Here is a 17,437-nt window from a genome sequence, read left to right on the forward strand (position 1 = left end):
GCTGGTTATATCAAACCATATTCAGGAACTTGTAGGCACAAAAATGCTCTCAAGTCACTACAAAGGCCTGTGTATGGAATCTGGTGAGATAAATCAGGCATTCCTGTCAGACAGACTGAATTTAGGGGAGGTTTAGGTTAGGTATTAGGAAGAAGTTTTTCAATCAGAGGGTGGTGACACACTGGAACAGGTTGCCCAAGGAGGCTGTGGATGCCCCATCCCTGGAGGCATTCAAGGCCAGGCTGGATGTGGCTCTGTGCAGCCTGGGCTGCTGGTTGGTGACCCTGCACACAGGTAGAACAGGCCCGTGGCCACTCGTATACACTGTGGGGGAGCACACGGGGTCGGTGTGCTCACAGCTACACACCACCAGCCTGGTTCCCGTCCCCGGTCGCACTGACCTGTCAGCCCCCATTGGCCCACGTCGTCCTGCTGCACTCCCATCCCTCCCTCCCGCTCCCTACCGGCACGGCGCAGCGCTTGGAAGAAGCGTGACATGGCGGGCAGCGCTCACCGAGCGGGAAACCCTCCGGTCCCGCCTCACGGGGGCGGGTTGACGGCGAGCACCGCCCCTCCGCCATAGCGCGGAGCCGGTTCCGTGTTGGGCCGGTAACGACGCGATGGAGCTGGCGTTGCTGCTGCTCGGGGCGCTGCTGCCCGCCGCCGCCCTGTACCTGTGCTGCGTACGGCGGTACACGGGCAGCGCCTCCGCCACGTTACACCGCCGGGAGCCGGGCCGGGCTGCAGCCTCTCGGCCGCCTCGGGACGCCGTGAGAGCGGGGTGGGGTGGACGGGGCGGGGGGCTGCGGGGAGCGGGTCCGGCGCTCACGTCTCGCCTCCTCTCTGCAGTGGGCACCGCGGCTGTGCGGCTTCTGGCTGCGGCTCTTCGTGCACACGGCCAACACGGTGAGCGGGAGACGGCACAAGATGTCTGCCGGGTTGAGCCGGGTGGTGTGGGACACCATGGGCATAGAGGAACTGGGATCGCTCAGCCCCTCAGATTGGACTCACATATGGAGGCTCCTATTGCTTTGGGGTTTGACTGGAGCAGGTGCAGCTGCAGCCGCTCGTGTGGGTGTCTCCTTCCCTTTGTGGGGGCTGCTGGTGTCGGCTTCTGTAGATGTAGAGGCTGGGTTTGGGTCTGCTCTGCTCTGCATCTTGCTTTGGGGTCGTACACAGCCTTGTTTTGGTGCATACCTGTCTCAGGAGCGACCTTGTGAGGGGTTTTGTGCTTGGGTGTAGTGACTGGAACGGCTTTCAGTTCTTTGCTTTATGGCTGTGTCTGGTGTGCGACACTGGGCTTGTTTCCTTTCCTGTCATCCCATTTGGATGGAGACGTAACTAAATGACCTTTAAGGTCCCTTCCAACCTATGCCATTCCATTTGGATGGAGACATAACTAAATGACCTTTAAGGTCCCTTCCAATCTATGCCATTCCATGATGGCATGGGCTCCTGTGCTTCACAACCCCAGGCAACGCTACGGGCTTGGGACAGAGTAACTGTAAAGCTGTGTGGAGGTAAAGGACCTGGGGGGGTTGGTCGATGCTTGGCTGAACGTGAGCCAGCAGCGTGCCCAGGTGGTGAAGAAGGCCAATGGCATCCTGGTTGGTATCAGAAACAGTGCATCCAGCACGAGCAGGGAGGTGATTATCCCCCATGTTCAGCCCTGGTGAGGTGGCATCTTTAGTGTTGTGTTCAGTTTTGGGCCCCTTGCTACAAGAAAGACATCAAGGCCACAGAGTGTGTTCAGAGAAAGGCAACGAAGCTGGTGAAGGATCTGGAGCCCAAGTCTTATGGGGAATGGCTGAGGAAAACAAGATTGTTCAGTCTGGAGAAGAGGAGGCTCAGGGGAGACCTGATTGTTCACTACAACTACCTGAAGTGAAACTGCAGTGAAGAGGCTTAAGCCTCTTCTCACAGGTAACAGCAATAGAAGGACAGAAAGTGGCCTCAGGTTGTGCCAGGGGTTGGTTCAGGTTGGATATTAGGTTCAGGTTGGATATTAGGTAATGTCTTATCAGAAAGAGTGGTGAGATGTTGGCAAGGGCTGCCCAGGGAGGTGGAGGAGTCGCTGTCCTTGAGAAACATTCAAGATAAGGGTAGATGTGACATCCAGGGACATGTTCTAGAGCAGTCACAGGCATGAGCTGATGATTGTAGTGGAGATTCTTATTGGTCTTTCCAGCCTTTATGATTTTATGATCCCCAGTCTCACTCTGGATTTTACTGTTGCACTGCATGTAGGTTAGGAGCAATGCCTTATCAGATAGAAATCAGTTCTTACACAACGTGTGAAGCAACATATCGCTTCACGTATGTAGGAGTGGGAGCCTTGCTTCAGAGTCACACTGGGAGGTGGAGCCGCACTCCCTTCACCTGTTTTGGAAGCTGATTCTTGGGCTGTTACAGCAATCTGGAACAAAGCTGATCTCCCTGGGACTGCTGGTATTGCTACACTGGGATCCGTGGTGTCCAGAGACTGCTTTCAGCTGCCTGCTGCCTACAGATCTCATGCTTTTCCAAGTTGACTCAGTTTACTGCAGGAAAGATGTTAACAGAGAGATAAATGAAATGATAGTAAGCTTCTGCCCTATCCAGTGTTTGCATAACTCTGAGCGCTGGTGGGAGCTATGTAGATGCCTCTTAACAGCACTGCAGCCTGCAACTGCAGGCTTTCTGGAGCTGAGTCAGGGAAGTAATAATGAATGTTCCTGCAGGATAGGCAGGAAAATACAGTCTTTATGATTCTATAAATGTGCATGGGGTGGGGAAAGCATTTCAGGTCAGTGTTGTGGCCTGAAATACAAGTGCGTGCTCTGCAGGGTGCTCGGAAACAGCAGCAATTGTGAGTGCATTTAGCGTTCCTTCCCTGAGGAAGATGCTCAGGTCAAAGCTATTGTAAATCAATGTTTCTGCTTATCTTCTTCTAGGCTTTTGGACAGATCTTGTTGCTGCCGCTCTTACTAAGGTAAGAGGGGAGTTTTATCTCCTCCAAGATTGTTTTTAAAGGTTCTTCCATTCCATTCCTATTAAAAGTTACCTGAAATGACCTTTTTAAAGAGGGAAGTCTCATAATTTGAGAGACAAGTGAGCTGTTATGCAGAAGATTGTTTCTTAACATCTATGATTGAGCTTGGATTTCATTGTTTTACTCCAGGCCCTGAACCTGTGCTGATCCAATCCCCGTTACATTTGATTGCAAACAGACTGTGTTGAGGCAGGTCATGGATCAAGTCTGAAGAGTTGCCTGTTCTAGCAGGCTTAGTGCTCGAATGTATGGCTTCCTCTCCTCTCCTCTCCTCTCCTCTCCTCTCCTCTCCTCTCCCTGTGCATGATGTATCTAATTAGAGTGAATGGGAAAACTTTCACCAGATCTTTCCCAGCTTGGATTTATGGAGGCTGGCTGGCTTTATGTCAGAAGGTGGGAGGCTCAGTTAAGCAAGCAGGGTAGATTTGGTGCTGCCTTCAGCGAGGCTTTAGAAAGGTGTGAAAGATTATTTTGTAACAGTTGCAACTCCCTGCTGTGGGAGCAGACTGCTACAACGAAATGTTCTTGGGTAAAATTCACTTGGAACAGCATGGAAATATTAGTCATGGAGAAGCTTGCATCTTCTAGCACTCTCTCTCTCTTGCAGGCTGAACAACTTCACCCTCATGCGTTCTCTTGACATTCATGAAGATCCCACGTTTATCCCGGAGGTTGCTGCAGAGGTTACAGAAGACAGGTCTGAGACTAAAAGCACTTCGGATATCATCAAGCAGTTGATAGATACGAGGTGAGTGTGGGTTGCTTATAGAGTGGAGTGAAAGAATGTACATGTTGGAGCCTGATACGAAGAGGGAAACAGTCACTGTGAGTAATATGGATTAAAATCTCTTTCCGTGACCACGGGACCTGACAAAACAAGTAGTGCTGTCAGATCTCTCCTTTCGTAATTTATAAATCACAAGTAGTTAACATGCAGCCTTAACTAGCTCGCTAGCTTCAGGCACACTGCATTGCTCTGGTTACACTATTAGAGTATATACACTTAGTGGCTGGCTACTTGATGCATATGTCCCTTAAGTGAATTTACAGGTGTGCAGTTTCTTTCTCGCATTGTATCAAAGAGGAGAGAAGAAATATAAGGTACAAAGCAAACAGTTCACAAGAAATCAGGTTTTGCTACTTAGGTTGCATGGAGAATGGCCTGTTTAGCTTCTTATTTGCAGCCTGTGCTTGATTAAATCCCACCAAATTAGGGATGAAATGTTACTGGGACATCTCATTTCTATCCAGAGTCTGATGTTGAGGTAAGGGCAGCTGGACTGCTACAAATGCTTTTCCCATCTGGTTTTGTTCTTAGCTGTGCATCTGTCTAATGGTTAATGAAGATGTGCGCTTTACCAGTGTCTCAGGGAGTAGGTTCTTTGTTTACATCTGAGTTTTTAGCAAGACAAAGCTTGCTTCCTGCTTGAGTTTCATAGTTTCGTGCGGGTTGGAAGGGACCTTAGAGATCATCGAGTCCAGCCCCCGGGATTCGAGCCTCTGTGTAGCAGAGCGGCACTTCTACCACTTGCGCCACAGGGGGGATTCGAACTCCGGGCCCCAGTGTTGCAAGGCGGCATTAGATGGTTCTTAAGTTCTTAAGTTAGAGCAAGGAAAGTCATTCAGCTCCTTCAGTGTAGAGGGAGGGATATGTTTCCTGCAGGTGCTGGTCAAGGTGAATGCAGTTTTCTGGTTCTTATGTCCTCAGCTCTGTCAATAGTATATTGACCACTACAGGGCAGGATACTTGAATCTAGCCTCTTCCCTGCATAGCACATGATGAGAGCCATACACTGTCCTGCTCCAGGGTATGGCTTCTGAGTTGGGTGATGATATGTGGACATTACAGGAGTAGTCATTGTAGCCAGCTGTTTTAATTGCTCACTGTTCATCCTACTGTGATGAGAAATGGTGTGTTTGTCGAGTACTCGAGCTACTGACTTAGTTTTTAAGCAGTCTGATGTGAATTCCTGTGTGCTACATAGCACCTCTTCCCCATCCCACACCAGGCTGCTGCCTGTGTTGCCAATGGACAGAGTCAGCACCAAGGTCAGGGATACCAACTTAAAGGAGTGTGTTTATCTTTAGTTACATTTCAAGCTATAGCAAGTGAAGCGATACACAGCAAGAATAAAGCAGAACGTGGTAATGCACCTTACCATTACTATGTAAGATTAGCTACGGTGATGAAGAACTGTACCGATTAAGAAAGATACATCACCAATTGCCCTAATACTTTACCATCATCCAGATCCACAGTTGCTGGGGAGCCCTGGTTGCAGTGAGGATTTGGAGAGCCTTTCCCAGCAACTGGGAGGTCCTACACAGTGCGTCCACTTGTAGATGAGGCCTCCAACCTCCCTGCAAGAGGGTCCAGCTTTTACATTGCTGAATAAACACATTTACATGACAGTAGTTAGGTGGAAGCATCTGGTTTCATTCTCCGTTTTGGCTTCCACCTTAAGGCTGACCAAGGCTCAAGGAGAAACCAAGGAAATTTGTGTACTAGTGGGCCTTGACACTATGCTTCTGAACAAAGAAAGGTTAATGCATTCTCATGATGCTTTATCTAAGTTACATCTCTTGCTAATGAGACATTTTGTTCAAGATGCGTGTTTTGCTAATGATCATTCAGAGTTGCCCTTTCAATCCTTTTTTCGCAGGCCTGATTCTGCCAGCCATGGGTTTAGCTTCAAAGGGATCAGAGACTACCTGGACTGCTACCGGTGAGTGAAATTATAGCTGGGAAGCAACTTGTCTCTCATGTTCCCCCAGCTGTGGGCTGCTGCTGTTCCCCAAGCTCTCAGGCATCTCCTTGTTAGGATTGTCCTTGAGGTACCATTGTTTAGCGTCATCCTTTGCAGTCCTTTCCCTCAGATAGAATAACAAAGGAAAGCCAACTGGGGAGCTGGCATAACTCTTAAAAAGCCTGCAAGGTTATTTAAATACTGTTTGTCTTGGCTTTCTGTATTTGGGAGAGTTTTCTACATACCTTGATTGCCCAAATGAGTGAGGAGTTGAGAAAGGTTGATATGGATGAAGCAAGTTGCACTGTAGACCTCTGAAGAGCCCCTTAATTCCCAAGCTGCTTATGTTCTTGAGAACACTGTGACTGCTTTTACACAGTCAACGCGCCCAGCTTAGAAGGAGCTGGAAGCACATCCCTGTCTCCCAAGTTCTATAACCTGTTGGCTGCTGCTGAGTAACTCGTGGCTGCCTTTGGAATGTGTGCCAGATCTGGAGCACACAGATAAATCCTGCCATGTTACTGGCACGTGTTCCACAGGGTTCACTCCTTCCAGTGAGCTGTGACCTTGGAGCAAAAGGGTGGCACTGCAATCTGGTGTTATAGATCCAGGCTTTTGCATCAGTCAGAGGCAGATCTGGCCTCTTCTCTTAGCTCGCAGTACTGGCAGTTTCATTGCCTTTGACCTTCTAAAGCTTGAGGGCAATCTGTAAAGGCCTTCCTGCCCTGTTTTTCCTAGTGTTTTAGGAATATCTGAGTAAGTCTCCTGTCTCCTGCCCCTACTCTGAAGGTTGGGAGAGTGCTGTGTAGGCAAGTACTCCTTTAGGGAAGGATGTCTCCTGTCCTGATGCAATCAAATAGAAATAATCACCACACACATATTGTCACATATTTAGTGGTTGTAACTGTGACAGTTGCCTTCTTGCTACATGATAAACAAACCCTTTGCATATATATGGTGTGTGGGGTCTTAAAATGAGGTCCCAACTTTTGTCTTGTAGGAGTGGGAAGCTGACACCATCTCAAGTAGCAAAGAACATCATTGCCGTGCTGGAGGACTGCGACAAATCCACGCCTCCACTCAGAGCGATAGTGCAATGGGACCAAGAGCAAATAATGCTGGTAATGTCTGTTTGGAAAGGAGCCTCTGCCACCACGAGAGCAGCAGAAAGGACAGAGGTTCTTCTGATCTATTACACAGAAAAATATGTACATTTTTACTTATTTCTTCTGTAGAGGATTACAGAAAGTTTACTTCCTTTCCTGAAAAACTTATATAGTTTGTCTTGTCAGTAACCTAACAAAGCTGTTAGTGGTATCTATTATTAAACTTGTAATGCCTTGTAGTTCAACTCTGCCATATACATTTTCTTCCTCTGTGTAGATGGCTGAGGCCTCCACTGCTCGCTACAGGAATAAATGTACCCTATCTTGCCTGGATGGCATCCCAGTGTGCCTGAAAGAAGAGTTCAAAGTGGTGAGTTTCCTTGTCTAGCTGTCAGCTCATACTGCAAGAAATCAAACAGGAGAACTCATTGCAACAAGTTTTGAAGGCCATCTCCTCAGCCGAAACCTATATTTGTAATATAGGAGGTAGATGAGCATAATGAACAGGATTAGCAAGTTTTGCCAAGTGAAGATAGATCTTGAGTACGACAGACGCTTTCCTTATCTTGTACGAATCTCTGTATTCCATGAGGAGTAGAGGGCGGTGGTAGGAAGCAGTCCTTCTTCTGATGAAATGAGTGTGCATATGAGCATCTGTAGCAGTGGGTGTAACTGCCTGGGCTTCTCTGGCACTGACTCTAGCATAGCCTCCATCTCTCGTTGCCATGAAGAACATACTTCTATCAGAAATATGAAAGTTACACTGAAAGTCCCCACCCATGGTGGGCTTTGCTTGTGAGCTGGCAACTACTAAGTATTCCTGGCAGTGCCATTAAGCTGTCATGGACTCTGGAGAGACTTCGCGCTTAATAGTAGGGGGGGAGTACTTTGCACCCCCTGAAACTGAGTCCATCTGGTGTTTTGGCATCCATGTAATCTCAGTGCCTTGCTTCCAAGCACTGCAGGTTTAAACACTGCAGCTCCTTCCACAAAGTGTGGAGAATAGAGCTCCTGTATGCTGTGGGGCCAGGGCTGACTGTTTTGCAGCCTCTGAGCATAGCAATTACTTTGTTGTAGAGAGATGGACTTTTCTGTCCATCTATTTTTCTCTGCTCCTCTATATTGTAGTATTAAAGGGACTCCTTTGCACATGAAAATGACCCAACAGAGAAGAGTTAAGGATCTATTATAACAGGAAACAACACAGGGCAAGATGAAGAGCAAGGCTTCCTGATCCTGACTTAAATCAGTGGGTCCTGATGTCTGGGATTGGTTGTGGAGCTGAAATGTGCACGTGGGGTACACGCAAACACCTGCCCACCTTTCTGGGATTTGATGATGAATAATGAGGTGTTTTCTTGCCAAGGTACCCTACTATCACCGAGTAGGAACAGTGTACCTTGGGACAGAGCCTGAAAAAGAAGATGCTACTGTGGCCAAGAAGCTGCGAGAGGCTGGAGCTGTGATTATTGGGGTCTCAAACATGCATGAACTAGGGACTGGAACAACTGGATGCAACCCTAATAGGTAAAAAAATCCCCTCTTTCTCTCTCCTCTAGGCTCTAGGAAGACCTAAAAGTCTGTCTAGAACTGACAGGGTACAAAAGGGTAGGTCTGCAGATCCACGCTTTATGAATGTGCAGCTGGATGAAAGTGGGGCTCTCCCACAGCTACAACAAAGTGCACGAGCATTTTCTCCCTGTGTGTGGTCTGCTGCCTCAGCTGGATGCCCTGCCACTGGGCAGGTCCCTTTGGTGCCTTGGGATGTGGTCAGACTGAAGAGTTTGGAATTAAGGGCAGAGCTGGGAACGCCAACTTGCTTGTGGTTCTGTAAGAACTGGTGGTCAATGACTGCTCCATCTTCTGGCATTGCATAATGCACTGTGGTATGCAGTAATGGCACAGTGTAGTCACAACCAGAAGAGGCAGAGCAGCATCCTTTCTATTGCTTTGAGTCTCTTCCTTTTGGATAGGTTGTTCATAATATTAAGCAATTGCACTATGAGCCAGAATTATTCTTCTGTCTCATTTTGTAGGGACATAGTACTACCTGGGGTGGACTGGTGTCTCTTTACTAATAGATCTGAATCTCTGAGCTACGTTTTTGGATCTTTTTCTGCCCTGTAGTACACTCAGTGCTTCTTAGGAGAAGATTCACCACTGTTTGTCTGCCTCAGGTACCACAAGATCCCTAGGAATCCCTACAAGCCCAACCATTTCACAGGTGGGAGCTCCAGTGGGTCGGCAGCAGCTGTAGCAGCAGGTAGGTGTTTCTAAACAGCCTGAAGGGCGGTGGGAGGCAAGTCCTCAGCTTCAGGTGTTTAGATTTCACTGCGGGGTTAGAAGCTGGAGGGAAGCTCTAGATAAACAGAGAGCTCTTTGTGCTGTTGTGGTACAGGTGGTGGTAGTAGAGTGGAAGGGGCATAACATTGTCTCTCTGATCACAGGCCAATGCTTGTTTTTGTAGGTCTCTGCCCAGTGGCCATTGGCACAGATGGAGGCGGCTCTGTGAGGATTCCTTCTTCGTTCTGTGGTGTGGTGGGGCTGAAAGGTAGTGCCCTTTAATCTTAGTGGGTGTGTATGCCTTCTTTACTGTATCAGGATCCCACAAACAAGACAGGCCCAATCTATTAATTCTTGCTATGTAAAATTCAACCAGAGAAACTCTGGAGCAGAGCATTCTGAGAGTCACGTAGGTTAGTGACTAAATGACAGTAGTCTCAGTACTGACCATGGAACAGACATTGAGGAAAAACTAACTTCTGTACATGTATCAAATGCTAAGCAAAACTTGCACGCTGCTTTTCTTTCTGTCCTCTCATCCTTCTTCTGTCTTCCTCTCCTGGGAGATGTTCACAATGTAGTTGGGTATCCATAGTGAGCTAGCGCAAAGCAGCCCCATCTATGATGGATCCCCATTATCCCAGTTATATGGTGAGGTTGCTGCTCTGAGTTGTGCCTTGTGAATTAGACATGGTAATAGGCTTGTATCAAACAGGTATGTTGCCATTTCCCCCTTATCTCAGACGTACAAGAAGTACCATCTTTCACGTGTGGCCAGCTCAGTTATCATTCATCTGAGGAAGGTAACAATGATGACTAAAGTGTGACTGGTCAGAAAACAGATAAGAACATTTACAGAAGACATTTGGTGCTAGGCATGAAGTCTCATTGGTGAAGAGGTTGAGATCTTGCAGAGCGTAGCATCTCTTCCCGTTGACAATTCTGCCTCTGCAAAAGAGGGTATTGAAAGATTGGAGCTCTACAACAGCAGGCCTAAAAGTGGCTGGATTGGGTGCGTTACCTGCTGCCTCAGCTGGGTAGAACAAGGCTGTTGAGTTCAGGTCTTACCAGTGTGTGCTCATGTGCATCTAACAGCCCGTTTCTTTTTCCCAAGGTACATTTGGGCGGATCAGTGGTCATGGCAGCCTCCCGCTCTCTTATTCCACAGTCAGCGTAGGTAAGAGAACTTGTGCTCCCTTTCGGGGACCTCCCTGTATGTTGCCACTGGGGAGGCAATCTGGGCCTACAAAAGAAGGATCCTATTTACTCCTTGCCATGTTTTCATAACCTCTGTCTCTTTTTACAGGTCCTATCTGTACCTCAGTGGCAGATGCAGCCATTGTTTACAGTGTTCTTGCTGAGCCAGATCCGCTCTATCCATATGGTAGGTGAACCCACTCCCTCCCTGAAGCCAAGCGCTCTGCTTTCCTATGGGCATCTCGATAAACAGAGAAACTCTTTCTTGTTCCTCGCAGGACTAAAGCAGCCCAAAGCAACCCTGTCAGATATGTGTGCTCCTGACCTGAAAGGCTTGAAACTGGGAGTGGATTGGACATTTTTTAAGGTGCCTGTTCTAATCTCTTTCTTCCTGATGCTTTGCAGAATGAAGTTTTGTAGGAATTCTGTGCATTATGTGTTCTCTTGCCTTTCATCCTTATATTTAGTCCTATAATTTGAGGGAAATATAGGGTGAAAACACCCACTGGGATGACATTTTCCTATGGCAACCTTTTGAGTAGAATCCTATTGAAGGTAGGAGGAAAGGTAACGACTCTACATTTCATGGCAGTGTGCTTCCTCATGGCATTGTTTATATTGGAAGTGATGCTTCTGAATTGATTCCAAAAAGGGAATTAGTTTAAAAACAAATGAGGAGAATTACCATATCTATTTGGTGATGATGGTGTAGATACTGAATAGTATTTCATCATCCCCATGTAGAAACTGGTCATACAAGCTAATACTGCTTGGCAATCACAATAAAGCTCCACAAACATGCCCAAGATTTCATCCCTTTGAGGAGAATAAGGTTGTTTTTGGCTTTGCCCCAGTGTGGAGAAATATTCTCTCTTCTGGAAGAGGAGACCGTTCCTTTTCCATAAGGGAATGCCCTGCAAGTTGTTTTCTTGGAGCAGATGGCCTAAGGCAGTTCAGGGGAGCTGTATCCCTGCCCTTAGAGACTCACCAAGAAGAGGAGAGTTGTTACCAAAGTCTGCTCAGTTCTTTCCTCTTGTTCCCTAGGCATGTGATGCAGAAATCCTGACCGTCTGCGAGAAAGGTAAAGAGCAAAAGTTTCCAAGTCTCTTAATTTGCCTAAAGTCGTGGTGTCACTTGGTGTTTCCTCTCGTGGATGCATTAATGAGTTCTGGCCTGCTGTCCTTAAAGGCACATGCTTAACGAAGTCTGACTGGGCAGACAGCAGAAGCTTTGTACTGGGGTAGCCCTCCTGACTGCTGAGGGTTAAAAAGCTCAGCAGCTGCAGGCTTGTCAGGTTACAATGGAAGAATACAGTTCAGTGTGCTAAGCCGCTGTCTGTGGAAAGACAGATCTGCGCTCAGTAATAGTTACTCTGCAAGCTTTAAGGGTAAAAGACTTCTGCAGGAGGGACTTGTTTCACAAGGTTATATTCAGTGGGGAAGACGGCTGGGATTTTCTGATGTATTTAGTCTTCTCATATTTCCTCGATATCAGCAAAGTGCTGCCTTTGGGGTGGCTTTGTGAGATTTTAGACTGAGCAAAACTGAACATGGTGAGCTGGGGGAGAGACTACAGTGCCTGGCATAATAGATGGCTTCTTGTGCATTGGAGCTGAGATAGCTCACAGTACTCAGGCTTTGTTCACCCGAGTTCTCTTCAGCCTCCTTATTTCCAGCTCTTACCTTAAAACTCGTGCTTCCACATGCATTGAGTTTTCTTTGGAGAGACGTGCCACAAACATGGGCATTTGTGAAGATGCTGGAGTCAAAGGAAGAAGGGAGTTCTTTTTAAGCTGCAGAAGATTCACTTCTTAGCTAAGTTCTGGTGTCTGACCTTGTTAAAGTGCATCAGGATTTGGCGAGCCTGTGTTGTTGACCTGATCTCTGAGTATGCACAGGGTTCCTCTATCATTATAGTTCAGAAGAGGCTTCGAATGGGTTTCTACTGATGCTCAATAACTGCTTCGTGCTGATCAAATGCCCATGATCTCGAGTTCTCAGTGAAGCATTATCATACCACCTTTACTGTCTGGGTTAACTGAAAGCTAAAGGAAGAAGGTGAAGTTGCCCAAAACGTTGCTGGTAATTTAGGAACCTATTTACAAGCCTCTACCTCTGTTGTGCTGAAGCACTGAGGCCTAATTAGGCCTAAGATTTTTACCCATGAGAAGGGGTGCCAGCAGTCTGTGTGCACGTTATGCACTAAAGATCCTGCCTTGTAATGGCAAATGGGGTCTCTGACTTCACAAGGGGAAATGGTTTCTCAGCTCTTCAGTGAAGGGAGAATACTCACAGATGCTGTGTGTGTGTTACCTGTTCTGCACTCAGCCGTGGAGCACCTGCAGAGTTTGGGAGCCAGCGTGGTGGAAGTATCTCTTCCAGAGATGGAGGAAGTGAAAATAGCCCACACGATCTGCATCCTCAGTGAGATGAGGGACTTCCTGCAGCCTGACTTCAACAAACACTTCCAGGAAATGGTAAGTAGTAGCGGTTTGGATCAGTGGCGGCAGTTGTCATATGGCTGATGCAGAGCAAGTGTCTTGCACTGTTGAGAGACCTGGGGCTCTCCTGTTTTCTCTATGAAAAAACACCTGCTGGATGGTTTCTGATATCAGAGAATAGATCTGGAAGAGAACTCCTGGGCTATTGCACTCACTTTTGTGCTATTACTGACTGAGCACACCTGAGCCCCTTCAAATTGTTATGCACAAGGTGAGACTCTTCCAGTCAGCGTGGAAGGCTATTAAAGCATCCAGAGGTCTGAACTACAGCTCCTAGGGAGACACTCAGGCTCGATGTCAGGCTGATGAAGGTGGGAAGGGTGAGGAGAAAGACAGCAGCTTCCTGACTCTTACTTCGTGCTTACCTAAGGCTAGAAGATCCGATTAACAAGCCTGGTGCAAAGGAGAACTGTGACTATTTTCTCTTTCAGAATTTGGAGACTCGGGCTAGCCTGGCTTTGGGTTCCCAGTTCACAGCTCTGGATTATATTACGGTGAGAACATACTGTGATGAAGGCTGAAGGGAGGGCAGTGAAATTGCAGAAGTGGGATAGACGTTTCTATGAAGCTCCCTGTACACATGGGAAGATAGCACTCAGCTGTGGGGGAGAAAAGGGAATGATTTTGCAGTAGAGGTGGGCAAAATGGTGGGGCACCACAGAGAACGTGTCACCTGGGCTGATGTACTGCATGTTGATTTCAAACCACAGCAATAGCGTTCTCTTTTGCAAAGATGTGGGCTCATGTGGCCTTTGGAGAAGAGCCTTGTGGACCAATACAGCCTATTCAGACAGTAATCTCTCTGCTTGCAGGCAAATCGACAGAGAACTCGCAGCATGAGGTTTTTGCGAGAGATCTTCGCCACTGTGAACTGCATACTTACACCAGGTATTGGCAGTCTTGGCCAAAGAGCTGCTCCCCATTGAGAACAGTCACTCCATTAGCTCTTCCTCTCCAGTTCAAAGAGTGTAACTTTTGTGCAAGGACTTTGCTGTGCCTTGCAGCTCTGAAAGAAAATGGGGCCTGGTTAGAACGACTGCTGTGTATTTGTATACTTGCTGTATCTAAGGCAGTCACTAAACTCCCTTTTGGTTTTTGGAACAGAAGGTGCAGAGTCAGCAGTTATATAGGAAAGACTAGATGTCTACCTACATGCATAGCAATAGAAACTGACTGCTCAATTCAGAAATCCCAATGGCTTGATTGTGTTCTGGGGGGAAGGAGTTTGCATTACTAATGTAGATGAAAAGTGGCATTAAGGATCTGAACTGTTTCTTGGAGACTGCCCCCAGGCTGACCCTTTATTCCTTAAGCACCAGATTAGGTTGCCCAGAAAAGCTGTAGAACTTCCATCCTTGATGCTGACCCTCCTTGAGCTGGAGGGTTGGTCAAGATGACTTCTAGAATTCCCTTCCAATCTCAACCAATCTGTGATTCCTCCACAGCTATTGCTTCCACTGCCCCGAGAATCCATGAATCTGACCTTCTGACTGGAAGCAGCAATATTTCATTCATAATGAGGTCTATGAGGTAAGAAGAGTTACTGTTAAACAAGAAATATGGGAACAGCTGTAGACGAGGTGAACAAACTCAAGGAGTTCAGACTGTAGTGTAGGGAAGATCAATCCCAGCTGCTTCTCCCCCAGAACAGGCTGACTTTGCTCCTGCCCCAAGGCAGGAATACTGATGACAGCTTTTCTCCCAGGTTCATGCAGCTTGGTAACTTCACTGGGATTCCAGGCCTCGTCATTCCTATTGGTTATTCTACTGCTGGGCTTCCAATTGGCTTCCAGGTAAGCAGCACACAAAATCCCCAGCCCTGAACCACATACTATTCAGGAATTTTTAACTCCTGGGTGAGGAGATTTGCCTCAAAGAGTAACTGACTTCTGAATGCCAGGTGAACTCTTCAGGCATCTGGAGATAGGTTTCTCCTTGTCCAATGGTATTGGTACCCACCATTTGTCACTGTTCTTTCTTTTCCTGATGTCTGAGTTTGGTAATTTAAGTTATTTCTTGCCCTTTTCCCTCTTAAAATAGGCCTAATGTAATTGGAAGTACTATGCATTCTAATTAAGACTGAGCTCCCTTTTTCCCAGATAAAGCTGTGCCCTGTTTGCTGGGGTGAAAGGGAGAAGCACTGTGTCTTCTTGGTGATACTGGGCAATAATTTTAGCCATGTGTTTCCAATCACTATGTGAAGATGCTACTTTTTTTTTTCCTGTCTCCCCCTTCTCGCAGGTCATGGCAAAGTGGTGGGATGAAGCTGTTCTCCTGAGGGTTGGCCTGAAACTAGAGCAGTTCCGTCGCCAGACCAAAAAGCCGACCATTCATTATGACATCCTCGCGTGATGGAGTGATCAAGATGGGGAATGAGTTTTCTTTTTCCCCCTAGTCTGACCTGGCCATATACTACAGTGGACTTGTTTTTAATGTTTAACCGAATGAGGTTTAGCAGTGGGACCCTGGGAGAGTAACAGTGTTCAAAGCAGGCGTTGCTGAGCAGACATCAGTTCTGCTCCCTGTTTATTCTTGGATGGTCCAGCTCATACCAAGGAGACCAACTGTACTACTTTGTTCCTCACTGTGTTTCTGTTAGCAGGGGAACCTGCAAGTATCTCCTGCAACCTTTTTCCATGTCAGGGTACCATGTAAAGATGGGAGACAAATGCAGCTACAGGGCTGTGTGTGTGGAAAGCCACAACCTCTAAACCTTAAACCTTCTCACCAAACTCCTCCTGCTGCTGGATTAAACAAAGGTACTGTTTTGGAAGAGAGAGGGGCAGTTTCCTTTAAAATAGCACATCTAGCTCCTGTGGATTAAGGAAGATCCCAACACATCTGCAGTTAGGAAGAGTGTGTTAAGCCCTTTAGTTAAGATAGACCCTCACAGGCAAAACAGAAGGCACATAGGTATGGAAATATCACTGTTTTTCTTCCTTGTGTTGTGAACAGTGTAAAGTCAGTCTGACTTGTGCAGAGAATGAGTGTATGCACTGCATGAACAGTCTAACCCACCTACAACCTTACATGCAAGGGGAGGAAAACTCAGAGCATGACCATTCATCAACTGGGTGACCTGAAGCCTTTGGGGGTTCTGGTGCTCTGTTGCACTGTTGGCAAACATTTGTGTTCCCTGAGCTTTGAGAGCTTCTTCTCTCCTACCAGTTGCTTAACCATAAGCCTTCTACCACATAGGAGTCCCAGTGCTACCTGGTAATGCCCTAAAATAGCTTTTCAAGAGCCAGCTATTTTGAGCAGGTACAATTTGTGGTACTAAAAGCAGAAGTGTTATTGAGCTGCCACGAGAGCAGATCCTGGGTGCAGGAAACAAGTTGCGTGAAGCCACAGTGCAACACGGAGCCTGCTCTAGATAAGGAGTCAGCTTCCTCTTGTCACAAAGGTACCTCTGGAAGTAATTAAAGTAGAAAAAGATGAGGTTGTGTTACACTAAGTGTGATATCACAGCAAGAACAGCTGGAGGAGCTCTATTTGTAGGCCCTAATGCCACACTACTGTTTCAGTGACAGGCCCCATCTTGCACCTTGCTTCCACCCACTGTGGCCACATCAAAAATCAGAGAAGACCTAAGAGCATTCCAAACTGAACCTAAATGCTTAGCTTTAGTTAGCTTAGGGTTAACACTTTGGTGCATGTCTCGTTTCCCACCTCACCAACTATCAAAGAGAAACTGGGCTTCTGATTTGGCTGTGGGAGAAGCCATCTTAGAGATGGGAACAAAATACTGAATTCCTGCTTAGCTTGGAAGGAAAGAAGGAACTGAAAGTAGTCGCAGTTTCTCCCAAACTCAGTACGGTTGGTTTTGTTTTTAATTAATTATACATATCCACTCTTAAATTAGAGGTAGCACTTTACTGACACCTAAAGGTTCCAGTCAGCATCTGAATGGAAGAATGCTGTATTACCCTCTTTATAAATACCTGAGTCGAAGCATCACAATCAGCTGCTAGCAACATCCACAGTTAATTAATGATGGCTGATATTGTCTCTTATCTTCAAGTCCTTTGTGATACTGCCATAAGCGTTACTTCATTAGGTTCTACCACGGTTCAACTGAATGAAGAGCAGATGATTAAAAGAAATATTTCCTCTACTGTTAGTACCTTCTTAAATACTCAAAATAGCTAAAACACTGCTAAAATGCACTGTATGGCAGGAGGGGAGCTGCTAAGTCTGACAAGAATAAATTTCTTCAGGAACGCTTGTGATTGAAGGAAAGGGCTGAATACACTCTACTTTCATGCAATAGCTCAAGGTAGTAGAGATGGCAATATGAAACAGCCAACATCTTTCTAGGTTAGGCTTTAAGTGATACGCTACCTTAAGGTTGTTATTTCAAGATTTAGTTTGTTCTCCAGGCGGAGTTGGCAACCTCGAGTTGCTATGAAGAAGAATAGGGGTGAGAGCAAAGAAGGGTTTCCTTAGAAACCATACTCGTATGCTGCTAGCCCTGGAAAGGGAACTGAAAGCTTTTGCTGATATACAGCACTGTACTATGCTGTTCAGCACAACGCTTCTTCCCCTTCCCCAAACTGGTACAGCAGCAGCGTGC

At 46.8% G+C, this 17,437-nt stretch overlaps 2 protein-coding genes across 3 annotated transcripts in view; one reads left to right on the top strand and one right to left on the bottom strand.

Annotated features, from left to right (window-relative positions):
* Positions 1 to 596, bottom strand: part of CHD1L (chromodomain helicase DNA binding protein 1 like) — a 31,975-nt gene extending 31,379 nt beyond the window's left edge. Inside the window, exon 1 of one of the 2 annotated variants that reach the window (XM_015876333.2) lies at positions 515 to 596. In XM_015876333.2, the coding sequence (XP_015731819.2) occupies positions 515 to 581 (67 nt within the window). In that variant the 5' untranslated portion in view covers positions 582 to 596. Of the gene's footprint in view, positions 1 to 401 lie in introns of both variants that reach the window. The other variant, XM_015876305.2, reaches the window with a different exon arrangement.
* Positions 552 to 16,978, top strand: LOC107319872 (fatty acid amide hydrolase-like). The gene is made up of 20 exons (XM_032447411.1): positions 552 to 770; positions 850 to 906; positions 2,934 to 2,971; positions 3,639 to 3,779; positions 5,695 to 5,757; positions 6,779 to 6,899; positions 7,162 to 7,254; positions 8,251 to 8,411; positions 9,062 to 9,147; positions 9,352 to 9,435; positions 10,282 to 10,344; positions 10,474 to 10,551; positions 10,643 to 10,731; positions 11,409 to 11,445; positions 12,692 to 12,840; positions 13,296 to 13,358; positions 13,677 to 13,752; positions 14,310 to 14,394; positions 14,570 to 14,657; positions 15,106 to 16,978. Exons 1-20 carry the CDS (start codon positions 621 to 623, stop codon positions 15,214 to 15,216), a joined length of 1,833 nt encoding a protein of 610 aa, XP_032303302.1. The 5' UTR covers positions 552 to 620; the 3' UTR covers positions 15,217 to 16,978.
* Positions 16,979 to 17,437: the final 459 nt, after the last annotated feature.

This window comes from Coturnix japonica, chromosome 1, assembly GCF_001577835.2.
Source record: "Coturnix japonica isolate 7356 chromosome 1, Coturnix japonica 2.1, whole genome shotgun sequence".
Taxonomy (NCBI): domain Eukaryota; kingdom Metazoa; phylum Chordata; class Aves; order Galliformes; family Phasianidae; genus Coturnix; species Coturnix japonica.